The sequence below is a fragment of the Miniopterus natalensis genome, chromosome 6, assembly GCF_054644295.1.
Source record: "Miniopterus natalensis isolate mMinNat1 chromosome 6, mMinNat1.hap1, whole genome shotgun sequence".
Lineage (NCBI taxonomy): Eukaryota > Metazoa > Chordata > Mammalia > Chiroptera > Miniopteridae > Miniopterus > Miniopterus natalensis.
In genome coordinates, this window is record NC_142086.1 from 10881869 (window position 1) to 10901902 (window position 20034).

Below are 20034 nucleotides of genomic sequence, written 5' to 3' on the forward strand. Positions count from 1 at the left end.
ACCCCTTCCCACCTGAGGAGAGAAGTTGGTATATGTAGGAATCATCTAGTCTAGGTGGTGCACAATGCCTTTCAGAAGACCATCATGAATTCTAATTCTGAGAAACCGAATAGCAGCTTCAGCTGGTCATGGAAGTTTCTGTTACAGACCATCCTGTATTTCCCCAGGAATGTATTAAGACGTTGGTATAGTGTCTAGGAAATGGGTGCTGAATAGCATCGATACTGTTAGGTATTTTTAATCAAATTATTTGACATAATGATTGTTCTATAATCAAGTGTATTTTCTTTCAGCTTTAGTGCACATTAACATGCATAAAGACGTTTGGGAAGAAAACCTGTTTTCATTCTTAGTTACAGTCTTCACCTGAAGACACTTCATTCCTTACCCCACGTCCCTTATTAGACTTAGTGCAGTTACTGTTACCGTTCTGTGCCTCACAGCCTTGTCTCTACAATGGAGCTAATGCAACACTTACTTTTTAGGGTTCTTGTGAAATTACTTAATACACTTAACAGCCCTTAAAATAGTGGCTGGTTCATAGTAAGTGCTCAAAAAATGTTAACTGCCACAGTTACTATCACTGTTTTATTAGTATTATTTTATGGTTGTATTATTTCACAGAAAATTCCTGTCCGTAAAAATAATCTTTATTTTCTTAAGTATGTTAAGGATTAAAAGAGAAGCAAACACATTAAAGGCTTTACTTTTTTAATTATGTTAATTATCCCTAATAAGATAGGTGCTCTGAGGTCCCCAGTAAGGGAGACCAGTAAAGAGGATGTTGCCTAGTGTTGGTGAACAACAATAGCCATTTGGTTTCTTAGACCTGTGTGTTTTTAGTGTCTAAAATTCTGTGATAAAAACTTCAGGGAGGCTGATTCCAATTTTAGTATTAAAAATATCACTGTATTCTCTTTTCTGCATAGCCTATGAGAACTATCACAAAATACAGAATATTGGTTATAACATGAAAAATGCTGCTTAAATTGTGTCCCAGTCACCTTTTTCATATCCAGTATTTTTCTTCTATCAGAAGGAACTTCCTTCCTCACCCCCACTATGTCCATCTTCTGGGGAATGGGCCTTTTCACACAGGAAAAGGACAGTTTTATGCCTTGGATTATATGGTATCACTTTATCCTGATTTCTCCCTTTAAGTGCACAAAATCATTTTGTGTAATAATCAATGCCAGACAGTTTAAGAGTCAAAGAAAACAAAGATATATTGGGCTTAAATTGATGGGGACAAATTTTGGAAGGAAGCAATTGGTTACAGATTACAGGTAATAAATCAGAAGGATTTTCGTGACAGTAAAGAGGGAGATTTCTGGCAGCAGATAGAAATGATGTGCCCAGTTATAGCTACTGGTTACTGTAAGAATACTAATTTGTCACCAGTGGAGCAGGCGCCTTTATTGTGTGTCCAAATAAAGGCTTTAGGTAACTTAATGAAAGAAGAGTGGCTAAGTCAGAGCCTCCCAGACTTGTTAGCTCCTTGGCAAAAGTGAACCTCTAACTACTTAAAAACATGCCTCTTGAATTGACGAAGCCCGTTTGAGATGATTAATCAAGGTTTTGTCTGGTAATTGATCTCCTACCCTGCAGATGTGGTGCCACCTTGGAACATCTGTGTCCTTCCTTTGCTCTCTCTCCTGCTCATTCTCTAGCCGTGTGTTCCAAACATGCAGATAAGACTAGAAAGTAATACAGGAAACACTGAGGAACTTACCACCTAGTTTTATTTAAAACGTTCTGCCATATTTGCTCTAGGTGATTTAAAAAAATAAATCATTACAGATATGGATGAGGCTCCTTGTCTCCTCTCATGTCCCTCTTTCCTAAAAAGAGGTAATCATCATGAATTTAGTGCTTTTCCTTCTTATGACATCCTTATACTTTTAGTCCATATTTCTACATTCATTGACATAAACATTTTATAGTGTTATTTTCATATTTGAAACTTTGTATGATAATCTCACGCATGTGTTATTTCACAACTTTTATATTTTGACCGATTTTGAATTACATTAGCTTTATTACACCTGGTTTTCTTCACATTTGTTCTGTTGGATGCTGTTCCATTGTGAATACTAACAGTTATCCATTCTCCTTTTGGGGTCATTTAAGCGATTGCCAATTATTCCTGTTAACAGTGCCACAGTAAACATTTTTGTCTGTTTCTTCTCTGTGTTTGGAGAGGTTTCGGGTATGTACTTGGAAGTGGAAATGCTGACTTGATTTCCAAAGTGATAGTGATTCCTGTCAGTTATGAGTGTTTTCCTTTCTCCACGTGCTCACCAGCCCTTGACAGTGTCAGCCTTAATTTTCTCCTTCAGAGCAGGTGAAATGGTATTGTATTATGACATTTTAATTTGCATTTCCTAATTACCTGTGAGTTTAGGCATTTTTTATAACTTTACTAAGTATTCAAGTTTTCCCTTCTATAATTTTCCTAATTGTATAATTTGAGCATATTTCAGAATAATTTGATTTTTATTCGATAAAGGTAGGTAAAATAGTCTTGTTGAAACATATCTTGCATTTTGACAATTGTCTTTAATGCATTTACTCAGAGTGTAATTTATAAACATCTCAGTGACAAAAAATGAACATAAGAGGACAGACACCACTGAACTAGTAAACGTGTCCTAAAGCCTTTTATTTTGTTCTTTGGATGGAAATCGTGTCAGGGAAGCAGGTGCTCTGCTTATTGCTTATTATCTATTTCTGTATTTATTTGAATGATAAGGAAGGTGCTCATTTTATTTGCTGAAATTGTGATTAGTGACAAGAATGATCTATAAGATATGTGTACAGCGTGGTTTTTATAAGAGAGGGGAGCCGATTGGAGTGGAAGGTGAGAGAATGGGTCACTAATACAAAGGTGGTTGTTGGGTTTAAAGACAAATGTGCAGGTGCAATGAATCATGTGCGTACACCTAAAATGACTAGAACAGGTATTATTTGCTTGGAAAATTCCTCCTATAACTTCTAGTCTTTAGTATAGTAAAATATTTTTTCTCTTAGGATTGAGAAGCCTTTGTCTCATCTCTATGTCTAAAACTCAGCAGAAAAATTTTAATCTCACACAAAATGTTTATTAAAAATGATTAAACAAGGGAATTATTTACCCAAGAAAAGGGAATTTTCCCAAGCATTCAGATCTCTTTCCCTGTTAGTGCGTAAACATAGGTGGCACTATAAATACTTGTCTGTTGTGGTTGGTTGCAAGTGTGGCTCACCGAAGCTGTTTTCCTTTTCATTCACTGGGGCCAGCGCTCTCCAGTTACATCCTCCAGTAATAAGTGACCTCCTGGCTGGCTCACTTAATGTCCTGTCCATTCAGTGTGACCCCGATGTCCTGAGCTGTCCTACTGGCTCCAGACCAGGAAGGTCGCCAGCTCCCTGTTCTCGGGGGAGCAGCCCCCCTTCGCTACAGGAGGTGTCTGTGTGATCCCTCTTCTACCTCTTTTACGGCACCGTTTAACCCCAGGCTGTGCTGTTCATTTGATATGAATATTACCCTATTGTTTTCAGTGTCCCAGACTATGGTGGTATCGTTTGGCATATAAATTGATAAAACTTCTATAGGGCCTGGGTTTTTTAATCTTTACTCCCTGCAACATTGTTTTAAAGTGAACTATTTCGTGTGTGTTTTGGCTACCCACATCTTTAGGCTGAAAAATCTTATCTGTATTGTCTGCCGTTTTCTTGCTGTCCCCTTTCTGTAGGACTTCTGTAACTCTGCTGTCTCCCTTCTGGAAGACTTTGACAACATAATGGTAACACCCCTGCTGCCATTCCTTTTTCTTTCTTTTTTTTTTTTTAAGTAAACTTTTATAGCATTACCCTTTGAACATCAAAATGAGAAGCGGGTTGTTCTATAGCTGGTAATATAGTCTTCATTTCACCATTACTCCCTTGGTTTCTGTTTGAGACTAACACAAATCATGAATGCACTGACCATGTTCAATTTAATGGCATTTATTTCTGAAAGTTTTCCCCTTTGATTGCCTCATGATTTTCATCATATATGTGTATGGTATAGAAACCGATGGACGTTCATGACCTGGGCTTGGGAGCATAGACCAGTTTGTGCACCTTCATCTCAGTTCCAGTTTCGAACCCATCTGTTTCCGAGCTCTTGCTTCTCTCCGTGGTAACCCACATTATTAGTAGAGGAACGCATGGCATGCTGACTCATAGGCCAGTGCAAGATAATGAAGACTGTGGTTATGAAACATACCCCTCTCATCACATCCCACTCACTGGCTATTCCAAAATTCGCAACAGAACACATCATTTCTATTTCCTTTCTGGTTTGGAGAATATGCCTCTGAGCATAGGTCTTGTGCATGCATGTCCTAAGACTTCACCTCTGCTGCTTTGCCTGGGCTAGCTAAGAATGCATGTTTCGCATTAAATTACTTATAGGTTTCTGTATCAGGTAGCCAACTTACAACATTAACCCAAGAAGCATTAGAATAAAAAAGAGCACACATCTCAGATGTGAATGTAAGTCAACTCGTTTCACTGCCAATTTAATGGGTAACATTTTCTGTGCATTGGTGAAAATGTCCTTAACTACATAGTCAAGCTCTGAAAATATTTATGTTATTAAATACTTGTTACATAGGCAATTTTTTAAGTCATTTCTGCAACGGAAAGTTTGGAGACTTTTCTGAAAATTAATTTTTCTATCAATTTTTTTTTGACATTGTACAGAGAGCACGTGAGGTTTTTATTTCAAAACTTGAGTTACACATTGTTAAATTTAAAACTATTTTGGGGGTAGCTTATATTTATTGTTCAGATAATGTAATTCAGATAGAAAACAATTCGTATTGATTTTACTTTAAGAAAAATAGACAAAAATATTTTGTCATGTATTTAAAGTTAAAAGGTTTTATAATTTTTAATATCCATTCAAATTAATAGAAATATGTAGAAATATGTACATATATATCCTTTTCACCTTTCTTACTTTTCTTAAGAATGTTCCACTATTAGAAGAACTTCAATGAATGTATATACTCAACCAATCATTATATTCATTATTTATAGACATATTAATAGAATATATTGTAAAGTTCATTATTGTATGAGTTGTGCTTATTTTAGAATGAATCCTTTTGTTCCAGCAGTTAAACTTACTGTTAATTGATTCTCAACCAATTTATATTTGATGTGAAAGCTTTATAGGAGAATCAAGCATAGCTGGTGGTGTAATTATAGAATTTTCTCTATAGTCTGAAATCAAAATACACCAATATGATGTGAAGACCATCATTTCTGGTTCACACCATGTGTTTTAGCCTTGAGCACCCTTACTCAGTACCTGCCAAGCTAATATCATAAATAAAACCCTTTTTGCTAGATGACTCATAAAACATGACCCACTGGTTTTCATTGGGTGACTTTTAGTATTATTCCTAAATCAGAATTTTCAGAAACAGAGTACAAAAGCTGTTCTTATAGGTACAACTCATCTCCCTACCTGCATCCCTGAGACACTACTGGAAAAAAATTATTAAAGTGAATAGAGTGGATGGGAGATTCCTGGCCTGTGCTGCTGCTGGTTACAATGCTGGCTGCCACGGGGTGGGAGAGCGATCTGCACTGAGGGGTGAAGAGAACAGGACTCTGAGGAATGAAAATCATGTTTGAGGATGATTATCGATTTTTAACTTACTAGATCCATTAACTTCAAATTATACAAAAGGCCTTTGTGTCAACATCCCTTTGAGCTCGGATACCTCTCTTGTCTAACAAAAAATAAAGCAGTAGAGAAAATTGTTCTTACAAAGCTGGGAAAATGAATCAGTATTGAACAGCACGGCTTTTTTAGAAGTGTTTAGAAAGTGGGATTTTTAAAAAATATAATGGGTTTATATTTCTCACACAGAGACAAGCCCAAAGCAAAGTGCATGAAAGCAAACTGGAGAGACCACACACAGGAATTTGCCTCTGGCAGCAGTGTAGGGATGGGTCCCTGTAATTACTGGAACTTCCCAGATAGCTGGGGCTTATTCCTGTAGCACAAGGAAGCCACGGTGCCTGTGTCTGGGAGCTGGAGCCAGGGCACCACGTGTATGTTTTCTCTCAGTGATGTGCTCAAAGTCGTGGCACCTGCCTGGACACATGGCCTCCTGAGCTGTCCTTTGCACCTGTAAAAAAATACAAAGTTACTGTTGCCTCTGATCGTTTCAGTTAAACAGAATAGGTCAAGATGGGGTAATTGAGCCAATCTCAACATATTAATGCAGGTGGAAAGAAGAAATCATTAGAATAATAGATGCTAAAAAGTAAATTAAAAATGAGTTTTTAAAACAAAAGATGGTACTAAAAATATGGGCAATTAGAAGGCACTTGGTAAACTACCTTATGCTTGATTAAAAATATAATACGGCTTAGGAGATTTCCTGGAAATAACAGCTGCATGAGTGATGTATAACTAAGGTGACCGAGCGTCTGTTTGCCAGGTGTGGCCTCACTCTGCACCTGGTGCCCTGGCCTGCCCCGGTTTGGGGGATTAGTCCCTTCTTGATTAAATGCAGTAAAACCGCCCCCACCAACAGTAAAACCTGTTACTAAATCTTCTGTGGTTTCCTTGCTTGTTTTCACATTATGATCCTCCTTGAGCATTTGTAAGATCTTTCAAGGGACTAAAGAACTTACTCTTTCTTCCCCAACAAATGGAAATATTTCTACAAATGGAAATAATGCGTTCCTGGTGTTATTCTGGGGGAGGAAAAAAAACAAAGAACAGGAGGAGGCCATTTCAGCTTGGTGGGTGAGGTGGGGTGTCTTTTTAAATTAGGGCAACATGGTGCTAACACTGTTCGCAGAGCACCCGGAGAGTGCCAGCCAACTTGGGGTGCCCCTGACTCCTCCGGGAGGGTGCACGAGTCAAAATCACTGCCCCTGTACTGGGCAGGCGGAGGGAGGGAGCACAGCCGTCCGCAGGTGGAGAGCCAGCCTTGGGGGGGGGGGGTTGATCGAGGACATGTGACGTTCAGAGTTGAACGCTGATTTGAAATTTTTGGTCCTTGTCTTGCTTCTTTTGAAGTTACAGCGCTTTTTCCTTGAATGTTAGTTTAGTGATTTTTAATGTAGAATCGTTTTTAATTCATGTTTTAATCTCCACAGCCTCAACTGTTATTTGTCAATAAGAGTGTAGCCCAGTAACTCAGATTCTTACCTGTTAGTATCCTAGTTTCTCCCACATGTAAGTCATAGTTTGTTTCGTAAGTTTTTCAATAGGCAAAGAGAGAGAAGAGAGTTAGGTCTGTTGTATGAATCAGTGTGCAGCTGTCACATACAGATCTTATTTCCTTCCAAACCAGACACGGCCGGGGTATTGCAGGTTATGCATGGATCTCAAGATTCCAACTCACACATAGATAATTCATTTTTCTTCATTTCTTTAAAAATGATAATATATATATGTTTGTCCCCACAAAGAAGCACAGCATTATGTTTCAGGGACCTCCTATGACGCTGTCAGGGAGCACTGATTTGAGGAGTGGCATTTAAAGATCTGGTTGATTTAATGCCACTGCTTGGCATAGTGTTTGGAAAATCAAATGCCATTTGGGTACTGTGGGGCAATGGTTGTGGGCTCCTGATGGCCTCACAACCATGGCAGGGGTTCTCATAGAGGGATTTGCAGCAGTTTTTCTTAGACACAGAGAGAGATGTAACTGCACTTAGATTAATCAGCTACAGGCTGAGGGTATCTTTATGGAACCCTGTTTTGGAAAGTGAGATTCTTGCTGAAGCTGTTATATGCAGATACCATAGTAGATGCTCTCAGAAATGCATGTTTGGTCCGCGTATGAGTGGGTGGTCACCTTAGGAGAGGCTGAAACTCTTAAAGGCCCCAAGTGATTTCATGTGGGGATCAGAGAAAGAGCTTTACTGCCTGGTGTGTACATTTTATTTCAATACTTTCAGTAAGGCTCAACAGAGATTCTCCTTTTGGTTATTTATTGGGGTGAGTTTAAGAGGCTAGTCGTCCCTGAATAATAAGCACCAAATGAGGTTTTAAGTATTTTCATCTTTCGTGTCACATGTAGAAACATCTCATCCTCATGGAAGAGCCCTGGACTTCGGAGTGAGACTTACCTGAGCTCAGGTGGTGGCTCGGCCAGGTCTGGTTGGGTGAACTCACTAAGCAGCATGAGCTCCTTGCCCCCAGCTTTTCCTCACTGAAGAAAATGGGGTGATGCTCCCTCCCTGCAGAGTCCCATTAGAAAATGGGAATAAGAGCAGGAAGCCTGGTCCCTGGCATATTATAGATGTTTAGTACATCTTAAGCTAAAAGTTAATCCCTTCTTCCTGTTAGAAATATCTATACTGCTTTCTAAGAACATGAAAATCTTTTATATAACTATAATTTACCACTTTTAAAAAATGAGGACATCTATTATATAAAGCAATAGTAAAATACCCTAGGATAAACTCATTCTTTATAATTAGTGAGTCCTGGAAAAACCCAGGGATGGTGGGAAGCTAGGCCTTCCTGTGGTTGTTACTGCACGCTTCCACGAAGTAGCTTCTGACGCCAAACATAAAATAATGCTGCTTTTCTGAATATACTTATTTTCCTAAGGCCAAATGGTATTAAATGAAGACCTTGAACAGATGTTAATTGGTTTTATTTATATTGCAGTTGTTTAGAATTGTATTAGCTGTTAACTTACACATTTTTATTGATTGTATTTTAACAGATTATTAGTCATAGGAAATGCCAAATTCATTCATTGAATTCATGGCTAAATAGGCATATTTTTAGGTCACTGTAAAGAAAGTATTAAAAAGTTATGAAATTCGTATATAGCATTTGTTTCTCCCACATGTGACCTTTCCTTTATGGGCACAGGCTGGTGCAACTGTGGGGTTTGAGATTTCACAGTTAGAGCCTCATGACTTTCACTCCAGGGAGGACATGTGTCCCCTGGCGAGCACAGGAACCCTGCCTCGGAGCCTCTGCTGAGCAAACCACTGATGTTATGGCTCATAATCATGTCTGTACGCTACTGTTGGGGACATCTGTGGTCTTCTTTGGAAGACAGTAAGTTCGATGGTCTTTACACACATAGGAAATTGATGAGAAATCAGATACTATGAGCCTGGAAATCTGCAAGCTCTGCTTTCACACACTGACATTTGGTGCATGGGTGACTGGGGTCATGAAGCAGGAGCGCACACCAAGCCCCTGCTGTCGTGATCAGGAGTTTGCCTTGGCTTTGTTTTCCAGGGCCAGCCGGGGGACCACGCTGCTCTCTTTGCTGCCCATGCACGGCCCTCCCCCCAGCTCCCCCAGTATCCGGGGCTGCAACCAGCACAGGTACCCACACGGGCTCGCAGGCGCTGTGGGGGTTTTCATCTCTTTATCTAAAGTGGGAAACCGAGTAAAGAGAGTTTCAGCTGCCTTTTGGGGTCTGGAACTCAGTGACTCCTGCTTATCAGTTATAATTATGGCATTTCAACAAAACATTACCAGTGATTGCTGAACAAGTCTCAGGATTGATTAATTTAAAGAACACACACATTTTAGGAAACTCTTGAATTGAAGACATAAATAAACCCAAACCTCTATTAATGATGATCGTAGATATTGAAATGTTTAACAGTCTCAAAGTACTTATGTTACAGTATATAATGACGTAATTCGTGATTGAATTTATCAGAGTCAAAGATAGCTTCAAAGAGGAATATTGTACAATGAAAGATAACTGGCCTTGGAACCAGACCTTGGCAAAATTCTTGGCAACTTACTAGCTGTGTAACATTGTGCAAGTTACTCCGAGTCTTGGTTCCCCTCTCTGTGAACTGGAGGGGGCATCGTGAGCATTTAATGCAGCCCTCAGGACTGTGCCGGGCTGCTCCAGGTGCACAGCAGCTGCTCAGCAAATGCCAGGCTCGCCCTCATGCAGTGTAAATCTGGAGCTACTTCTTCTAATAATTTTGTTTTTTCTGCGTCCATATACTTTTACCCTAACTCTCCCATAATCAGGAGCTGGGATGTTGGCAAGACAGCTAGTTGAGGCTAGCAGTTTATGCTGTCCACAGCTCAGAGGACAGCCAGGTTGGCCTTCATGGGCACGGAGCCCAGTGGGCTGGCTCCATTCATGCTGCCTGTTGGGAGTCATTACACATTGTCCTGGCTTCCAAGCCAGAGCCATTACACTACCTTCAAATGCGGTGCTTTCAAGATTTGGACAGCAGTTCTCTTCTACTTTAATCAGCCTTCTAGTTTGTAAAGTATAAATAGCGATCCAGGGAACCTCAGGTTTTTCATTTACATTAGGTGTCAAATTAGAGAAACAGTCACATGAATGTTACTGTTGCATAGAAAAATTAAGTATTCAGATGATTGGTACAGTGCAGAAATGGACTTCGGTCCAACCAGGACTAGAGAATATGAATAGTCATCGGTTACATCCTTACTCTGGTTCAGGCATTAATGTGTTTTTTTATATCTGGTTAGTTACTGAAGGCACATTCATCAGATTCAGGGAGGTATAGTCACAAGTCAGGACAGTGTCCTCCATTATTTTGATTTACGAGTGTGGGGGTAGCTTTTCTGAGTAATTTTGGAAGTGACATTATTGATGCTTGAGATCTGTTGAGCACTGATGTCACCTGTGCATAAGAGGTGTGGATGCTTGTATACAAGGAAACGTGCTCTCTTCCTTTGGAATAAGAGCAGACCTTAAATCTAATCTCTCAACCAAATGAGGGTTCTTTTTTTTTTTTTCCCTAAAATTACATTTTCTGGTAAATCATTATATAACCAGTTCATTTTATAGCTTTCTGGTTAGCCTCTCTGCCTCCAGGCCAGTCTCCTTCACATTTTGAGTCACAAGAACATTTGAGAATAGAGAATTGCAGGGGGCTCCTCCTGGGTTTGTTTATCCCCATATAGCTTAGCAGTAGGAAGGCTGGTGGTAAATGAAAGCACTGACTTTGTTCCTTGCGCTGCCCACAGACCATGCCCCAAGGCTATACAATGTACGGAACACAGATGCCTTTGCAGCAGGCGCCGCAGCAGCAGGCCGGCAGCATGGTCCTGTCCCCCGGCTATAACTCCAGGACCTACCCGTCTGCACATGCCAACCCCGCGCTGGTGGAAAGACTCAGACAGATGCAGCAGCCGCCCAGTGGCTATGTTCAGCAGCAGGCATCACCGTACCTGCAGCCTCTGACTGGCTCCCAGAGGTGACACATCTAGGAGCAATGATTGCAGTAGTGGACACGGCTCTTTGTTATGCTTCTAGGGCATAGTCCTTTATATTGTTTTTATGAACTTGCATATTTGCATATAATTTGAATTATGTCATCTTATTTTCAGAGATTCAAAATAAGCAATGACCCATCTTGTCTGTTTTATTGGAGGCCCCTATGTTTTGATTCACACCTTCTGTACTACGGGTGTAGTGTATTAGATGATACCACTCTGTTAGCTCTAGTGTTCTTTCTTTTCCCCTCTTTTAAAAAAGGGTATTTGGTTAAAAATATCTAAGTTTAAAAAAATGATTACAATACTCATAGTGCATGGTGCCTACAAGACTTTTCTTAGGTTTTAATTTTTACATTTTCCACGTCAGGATGGTTGGCAGAACCAGACCATGAAATACCTTTTTCCAGTTCTTGCTTTAGTCAGATCCCTTAGACATAGTGTGTAACTTTACCATCCATTAGAGTAGCCATCAGCCACATGTGGCTATTTAAATTTAGATGAATTAAAGTTCAGTTAAAAACTTAGGCCCTCAGTTTCACACTTCAAGTGGCCAGTAGCCACATGTAGCCACGTCGAAGGTGTGTGACCAGCAGTCACACTTAGAGGCCCACACTTGATTCAGTACTCACTGTCACCCTCTGGAAATTCTAATTTTTGATTAGGAAGCCTTACGGTTTTACTTTGCACTAAGACCCAAAAATTATGTAGCTAGTTTTGGTGGCCAGTGGCTGGTGGATGGCACAGGTATAGAACATTTCGATCATCATAGAAAGGTCTGTAGGATGGCATTGATCTAGAAGAATGAAGTTTCGTGCAAAATGTTGTGCGATAGTGGATGGCAGCTTAGCTTATGTATTATCAATGTCTGCACGGCAGCTCCAGGTAATCACTATTTAGAAAGTTGGCAAGGTGATGGTGGCACATTTGGGAAAATAAATAAAATTGGGAAACTATTTTAATAAGTGGCAGCATGCATATTGCCTAATAATTTGAACTTTAAAGCTGCAAAGTTCTGGGCTTAAATCCCACCTGTGCCATTTGCTGTCTGAGTTCCTTTGGTAAGTTATTTCTCCAGCTCTCTCTTTTCTCAGTTTTAAAGTGGGGACAACAAAACTACTGACCTCGAAGGGCCGCCGTGGGGAGCCTGTGAAGTGACACCGTTCACTTTTACCGCAGTGCCCACTCAAGAATCAAAGCTCAGTTAATGTCACTCATTATTGAAAACTATTAACAACTTTTTAAAAGTAATTTACACACAATTGAAGTTTACCTTAAATAGTAAGCATGTTTGCCCTCTTTCAAGTTATCCCATCCATCCCTGGGAATCTAGGTTATCTTCATCCCTGGCCCTTACTGCATCTGAATTGTACAAGTAATTATCGAACACAGTCATTTCGCTGTGAATATGTGTGATGTGCTCGCGGGTGGCACTGGTTAAAAATGTGGCAGTGTGCGTGGCCTGACACAGCTGCGTTATTCTTCCCCAGGCTGAATCACCAGGCCCTGCAGCAGAGCCCCCTGGTGGGCGCGGGAATCGATGCGGGGCTGCCTCCCGCACACGCAAACCTCCCCTCGGCGCCGCTGCCCCAGGACCCGATGCGGCCCCGGCAGCCGCAGGCGCGGCAGCAGCAGCGGCTCCTCCAGGTACGGGCCTGGGGGTGAGGCCTTGGGTGGCGGGTCCTCAGGAGCCATGGGAACCCACTTCAGACCTGACCTGCCAAGTTCCCGGGAACCCTGTGAATTGGACTAAACTGATGTGGTTTAGTTGCAGCTTGGCCAGCGTCCCGGCAGGAGAGCGCGTCTGCAGAGCGTCCCCCCAGGTCCATGAGGCTTCAGGGGAGCAGGGGGCTTCCTTGGGTGGTGTAAGCCTCAGCTCGCTCAGTCACGGTTAACCAGAGCCACACAGTTTGAATGTGAAATTTCTTATATGTGTTTAGAAAAAGAAAAGAGCTGTGCAGAGCTTTTATCAGATATCTAGAGGGGTTTGTAATCTAAAAATGTTCTGTAGTACCTCTGGTCTGCTTAGGCTGTGAGGTTGGCATTAAACAAGTAGAAGATTTCAAGGGGATACCTCATGCTGACTCTGTTAGAATCCAGAGAGCTATCCTTTAATTATTTGAAATAAATTTGTAGCCTCTTAGATAAAGGGTTCCTCCCCTTGACACATTCTTGCTTCTAACTCCCTCATCTAAGAAATACAGGCATTACCCGGCCGGTGTGGCTCAGAGGTTGAGCGTTGACCTATGAACCAGGAGGTCGTGGTTAGATTCCCAGTCAGGACACATGCCCAGGTTGTGGGCTTAATCCCCAGTAGAGGGCGTGCAGGAGGCAGCCGATCAATGACTCTCTCTCATCATTGATGTTTCTCTCTCTCTCGCTCTCTCCCTTCCTCTCTGAAATCAATAAAAACATTTTTTTATAAAAGAAATATAGGCATTACGTTTATCTCTTCCATTGGTCTTTGTTATGCACTTTTGTCCTGTTGTGGATTGGGGATTCCCTGGTGAGTCTGTACGGTGTACTCCTCTTACCCGCATTCCAACTTGAGATGCACTGTCATTTTATGTTTTACTAAGAAAAAAGCACCAAGCAACGGGACTCTAGTAGAGCTGGGGTACCCGCTGTTCTCCTGGTGTGCGGTCAGTGAGGAAGGAACCTGTCCTGCAGAAGGGACAGGAAAGGAACTTGATATCTCAACCAAGGACTGATACTTATATTTCCCTCTATTTCAAAATTTCACAGTTTCAAATCACTGAGGAAAGTTATTACATTATTTCTTTATTTACTAACTTCTGTCTTACATTGGCGTTTTTTAAGGCTACAAGTTTTGAAAACCTTCCTTATTGGTTAATAAGCACTTTTTACCCCAATTAACATAATATGTCCTCTGATAATTGTTTCCATTAACAACACATTCCATAGAGATAGAGAAGTGATTTGTGTTTGCATCAGGATGACACTCCTTTTCTGGTGACTGAAGTAGGTTGATTTCTCTTGGAGGAATCCAGAGAGCCAAATGGAAACTGCATTTCTAGCCCAACTAGCATTGTTCACATTGGGGGAGAGCCTGTCCAGATCTCTGCTTGGATTCCACATCCGTGAGCATTGTCACTTAGTGAGAAAGCCATCTGGCAATAGTTCTTTGTTACCTTGCCCTAAAGAAGACAAATCGGAGCATAGTGTACACACCGAGTTGGAAGCTGCAAAGGATTGGAAGCCTGGTGCTGTCCTCCCCAAGATGACGCGTTTGGGCTGAGGAATCGTTACCGTCATCAAAACACACCACCTGTTGGTATTTTCCTCTGCATCTCTGTGTTTCTTCTGTGACTTGGAAGTGTTTTCAAGAGTTAGGAATTTCAGCCACCTTTGTCACAGACACAATTTATGGTTTTATTCTCGTAATTTATGCTAAACTTTCCATACCTACAACTTCCTTTTTAAAAAAATCTAACCTTCAAGACTTCGTCAAGAGCAACTCCTCCTCCCCCTCCTCTGTCTTCATTTTCACCTTCATCTCCCTTAAAAACACAAACTCACTAATCTTCACGAGTTCAGCCAGAAGTCACAGGGAATGAAAAGATGACTACTGGGCGGTCCCTGTCCAACCTGGTGGCATAAGAAGGATAAGCTGTGTGGAAGGCAGATGACATGAAAGGGGTTGACAGTGAGTTCGGGGCATGTGCTGGGACAGTGCAGGACAGGGTAGACCGTGAGCACTGTGACCACCGAAGGGCGAGGTCCTTGGGGTTGGAGTGGTCCAAAAAGGCTTCATGAAGGAGGAGATTTAGGCCCTGCCCTTGGAAGATGAGCCGTGTTTGGCAAGGCAGGGATGGAGGAGGCCAGTGTATATTATTTTTATTGCAACAACATAATTAATTAAAAGGCACATGGGAAGAGGAGATTGGAATATCAACACCCTAAGTACATAATCCTTTTTCTTTCTAGATGCAGCAGCCCCAGCAGCCCCCGCAGCCCCAGCCGCCCTCACAGCCCCAGAGCCAGCCCCTTGGTCTGCAGGCCGTGCAGCCCCAGCAGCCGCTGGTAAGGCCTGGTGCTTCTGAATCAACACATGAGCATTTTCCTTAAAGTCTGTTTGCATTTCCCATGTCTCATAATATTGTTAAAAGTGAAAATAGCCTAACTATACCCTAGCAGTTTTCCCAGAACTTTATCAGAGTGGGAAGGCATTGATGTAGTGAGTGTATTAGTTTTCATAGAAAGCTGTAAAAAAATATTTGGGGTTCAGTAGGTTATACCATTTTTCCTTTTCAAGATTTTCTAGGCATTACTATGGACTAAAATATTTATTTTCAAGTAATCCATAATTGTATAGTTTACTTCTCTGGCTTTGTACGGAACTTTGAAATGTTATGTGCCTGGCATCAGTGAATATTTGCAAACCTCAGTAACTTACAGCAGCCCTTACTTTGGCAGGTGCCATAGCCCTGCTTTTTCATTGCCTTACTATTTTTCTTTAAATTGTCTTTTTCTGTTTACTTAAATGTATTCTAAAAAGGATTATTTTGTCACTGCCATCAGTGGTCACATCACTTGCTACATGTTGGAAATACCTATAAATATGAATACCTACTCTGCAAGTAATTCAGCTGTGTGCAGGAGCACTACCTAGGAGCAGCTGGCTGCTGCATGTCTTACACTTTGGGAAACTAGTGTCTCTTTTCAGGACAGGGTTTGAATGTGGATGGTTTCACAGCCTGTAGTAAAGGAGCAATGTGGCCAGGACTATAGTACATTAGGAGGGATCAGAGTAGAGTTAGGTGGTAAAGGTCTGATATGCCCAAGTAGGACTGCTAAGGGACACAGTCAGCTGGAATAGGACATTCCATGGACATTTGACAAGCCTCTGCCTTGCTCAGTTTGATCTCCGTTTGTAAGGAAATTCTTCTTTATGATGAATCTAGTTTTTTTAACTCGGATTTTTTTTAAAGCGTGTCTATGACATTTACGGTAATCCACCCTCAAAATCCTTTTCAGGTAGCGCAATATATAAACATTCACAGACTGTCTATCTTTATCATCACAGGTATATTAGCAGGGATCAGCTGACTGTTCCTTACAAATGTGGAAGGGAATCCATTAGATGGGATAGTGCTAGCTGTCTCTTAATGTCTCTTAAGGGAAAGATATAATAAGTGCATTTTGAAATAATTTCAAGCCCAGCCAGGCGTGCCTCAGCGGTTGAGCATCGACCTAGGATCTGGGAGATCGGGGTTCAATTCCCAGTCAGGTCACATGCCCTGGCTGCAGCCAATCAGTGACTCTCTCATCATTGATGTTTCTCTCTCTCTCTCTCTCCCTCTCCCTTCCTCTCTCTGAAGTCAATAAAAACGTATTTAAAATAATATAACAATATAATAATAATTAGTGACTCTGGGTGAATCATTTATAGCAATACTTTATTATTCTTGCAACTCTTCTGTTTGTTTGAAATTATTTTTTTTTTTAAATATATCTGTATTGATTTCAGAGAGAGAGAGGAAGAAGGGGGAGAGAGATAGAAACATCAATGATGAGAGAGAGTCATTGATCGGCTGCCTCCTGCACGCCCCCTGCTAGGGATGGAGCCTGAAACCCGGGCATGGACCCTGACCGGGGATCAAACCATCACCTCCTTGTTCATAGGTCAATGCTTAACCACTGAGCCATGCTGGCCAGGCAGATTCACTGTTAATATTTTGCCACATTTATTATTTTCTTTCTCTACACAGGCACACGTGCATGCATGCACACACACTTTTTTCCTGATCTGTACACCTGAGTAAGTTGCAGGTTCATGCCCTTTTACTCCAAATACTTGTGTGTTTTTTTCAACAACAAGGATATTCTCTTACAAAAACTTGGTACAATTAAAACCAGGAAATTGGTAACATTAATGAAATACTACAGTCTATACACCTTTTGCAAATTGTGCAAATTGCACCAATAATACCATTAATGAATGTCCTTTATTGCAGGTTTTTTCCTGGTCTAGGATCACACTTTGAATTTAGCTTTTATGTATGTTACTGTTACTCACCTTTCATCTTACAAACATGGTGCAGCTCTTTTTTTTTCTGTCTTCACACATTACATTGAAAATTTTTTTGAGTTGTCTGGGATTTTGGTGATATTCTCAGGGGAGAAGTAAGTGGTAGTGGTAACACAGCCACTGCCCTCCCCACAACTTGCCCCACCATTATCTGGTGACATTTACAATTTAATTCAACTGTGTGTATTCAGTGCGTACCAGGGGCGGGGGGGGGGGGGCCAGCGCTGTGCCAGAGGTTAGTGGGTGCACTGAGGGAGTGCCCGGTGCGCCCTCGGCCACCAGGTGGCCTAGAGCAGCTGTATCAGTGGAGAACACAAGAGCTAGAGGGGCCTGATGAGTTTGCTAATGTTCCCATAACAAAGTACCATACACTGGGTGACTTAAGCAGCAGAAATGTATTGTCTCACGGTTCTACAGGCTAGAAGTCCAAGATAAGGTGTTGGCAGGGTTGGTTCCTTCTGAGGGCTGAGAGGGAGAATCTGTCCCATGCCTCTCCCCTAGCACCTGGTGATTTACTGACATTGTTGGGCAATTCCTTGGCTTATAGAAACATCACCCCATCCCTGCCTTCATCTTCTCATGGGTGCTCACTATAACTATGTTTGTGCTGAAATTACCCAATAAGGACACCAGTCATACTGGATCAGATCCCACACTAATGACCTCATTTTGACTTGATTATCTCTATAAAGATCCTGTCTCCAAAGAAGGCCCCATTCTGAGGTACTGAGTGTTAGGACACCACCCTGTCTTTTGGGGGCAACATAATTCAACCCATAACCCATACTCAAGAAGTGTATGAGAAGTTTGGGGCACCTGATGGGAGGTTGGATGCAGCGAGTATTGAAAGGCACCAGGGATTGTTCACTGCTGTTGACTGTCCCTTGCCGGTCTGCTCTCCTGTTGACACGAGTGGCTGGGACGTGTGGGAGACAATCAGCAGCACCCACGTAGGCAGGTCAGTCACTGCTGTAAAAAGTGCACCCAGGCCCTGCTGAGCGTGGCTCAGCAGTTGAGCATCAACCTAGGATCCAGGAGATCGCGATTCAATTCCCGGGCAGGGCACATGCCTGAGTTGCGGACTCGATCCCCAGTAGGGGTATGTGCAGGAGGCGGCCAAACAATGACTCCCTCATCATTGATGTTTCTCTCTCTCTCCCTCTCCCTCTCCCTGAAATCAATAAAGATATATTTAAAAAAAAAAAAAAAGTGAACCCAGGAGTCAAAACCAACAGAACAGAAATGGGCACTTTTTCAAGAAGTGTCTTTAGAAAGTAGAGCTTTTCTATGAAAAGAGTAAGAAAAGCTGGTGCTCACAAATTAAATCTGGGCTTGGCTTAAGTTCAGTGCCTGTGTTGTCAGTTCCTCTTTTGGGTGCTTTTCTGCAAAAAAAGAGTTGTCAAGAAGGAAGAGGAGATGCCTCTGCTGGACTGTTGTATTGGCTTCTAGTTTGGGCCTAATTATAGTTCTTGACTTGAAAGATACTTTTTCTAAAAAAAATGTTTTTATTGATTTCAGAGAGAGGCAGGGAGAGAGAGAGAAACATCAATGATGAGTCATTGATCTGCTGCCTCCTGCACGCCCCCTACCAGGGATGAGCAGCAGCGGGGCATGTGCCCTGACCGGGAATCCAGCCGTGACCTCCAGGTTCCTGCATCAATGCTCAACCACTAAGCCACGCTGGTCGGGCCTGAAAGATACTGTTAAAGTTTATGAGTCGTTGTGATTAAATTACTATAAACAAGCTATGGTTTTCTTTAAAGCTGCTTCCAGCTTTTAATAACATTATTTACCCCATTATAGTTACTTAAACAATTGCATTAACTTTTATTCAAAGATCAGGTGTGAAAGTATCATATAGGCTTTCTCACAAAAATTCTTATGTTCCATTCGGAGAAAGTGAGAAATTTTCAGAAGCCTCTGGAATTTAGAGAATATTTCTCTCCTTTTCAATGAGGAAATCAGGTCCAGAGAAGTTTACTGAACCATGTTGCCTTCCTTTGCTTGAATTAGGATTTGTTTTCTTTATAAAGGGAAAGGAGTTAGAATACTTACAGAAAGAAGTTGGAGAAGATATTCCCGGGAGATTTCTGTTAACAGGACAGGCACATTTAATATGTTTGGGTTTTTTTGTTAAAGAACTGATGATGTGCAGGTCAAAAAAATGACTGCGTGCAGGTTGCTGGTTAACTTGCAAATAAATGTGTACTAAATATTTTAAACTCCATGGCCACTGGTCCCGGCTGAGGGTGCCCACGGCAGCGCCTGGGCGTATGCACGGCCGGCCTGGTGCTCTGCCCTGGCGCTCACAGGGGGACCTGGGCATATGCATGGCTATCCTGGTGGCGCTCTGCGCTGGCGCTTGCGAAGGCGCCTGTGTAGCGCCGGGTGTGTTCTGAGGCAGTTGGTGCCGTGAATGGTTGTGCTCAGTTCACCAGAGGACCCGCAGGCCATCTGTGGACTGGCAGTTGGCAGAGCAGGCTGGAAATGAAGGTTACCTTGGTGCTTCGTTCTGTTCACCAATAGTGTGGTCACAGGTGATTGTTAGAGGAACAACTCGTAGTGATCAGGAGGCAGGGACAGTGTTTTACTCACTTTTGTGTCCCTGAACCCAGAAAAGTGCCTGGATCCGGATAAGTAATTGTCGAATGATTTGTTGAATGTCATAGCAATGAAGGAAAAAACTCCACACATTATCCACAAGTAGAGAAAAACAGAGTTTGAAGGGCAGGGT

At 41.8% G+C, this 20034-nt stretch overlaps 1 protein-coding gene across 1 annotated transcript in view; it reads left to right on the plus strand.

Moving 5' to 3' along the window:
- The window catches only part of MED12L (mediator complex subunit 12L), a 319300-nt gene that overhangs the window by 290489 nt on the left and 8777 nt on the right, over window positions 1-20034 (plus strand). The window contains exons 41-45 of the mRNA XM_087818088.1: window positions 3735-3785; window positions 9266-9355; window positions 11000-11229; window positions 12739-12895; window positions 15197-15292. Of these exons, the coding sequence (XP_087674214.1) occupies window positions 3735-3785; window positions 9266-9355; window positions 11000-11229; window positions 12739-12895; window positions 15197-15292 (624 nt within the window). The remainder of the gene's footprint in view (window positions 1-3734; window positions 3786-9265; window positions 9356-10999; window positions 11230-12738; window positions 12896-15196; window positions 15293-20034) is intronic.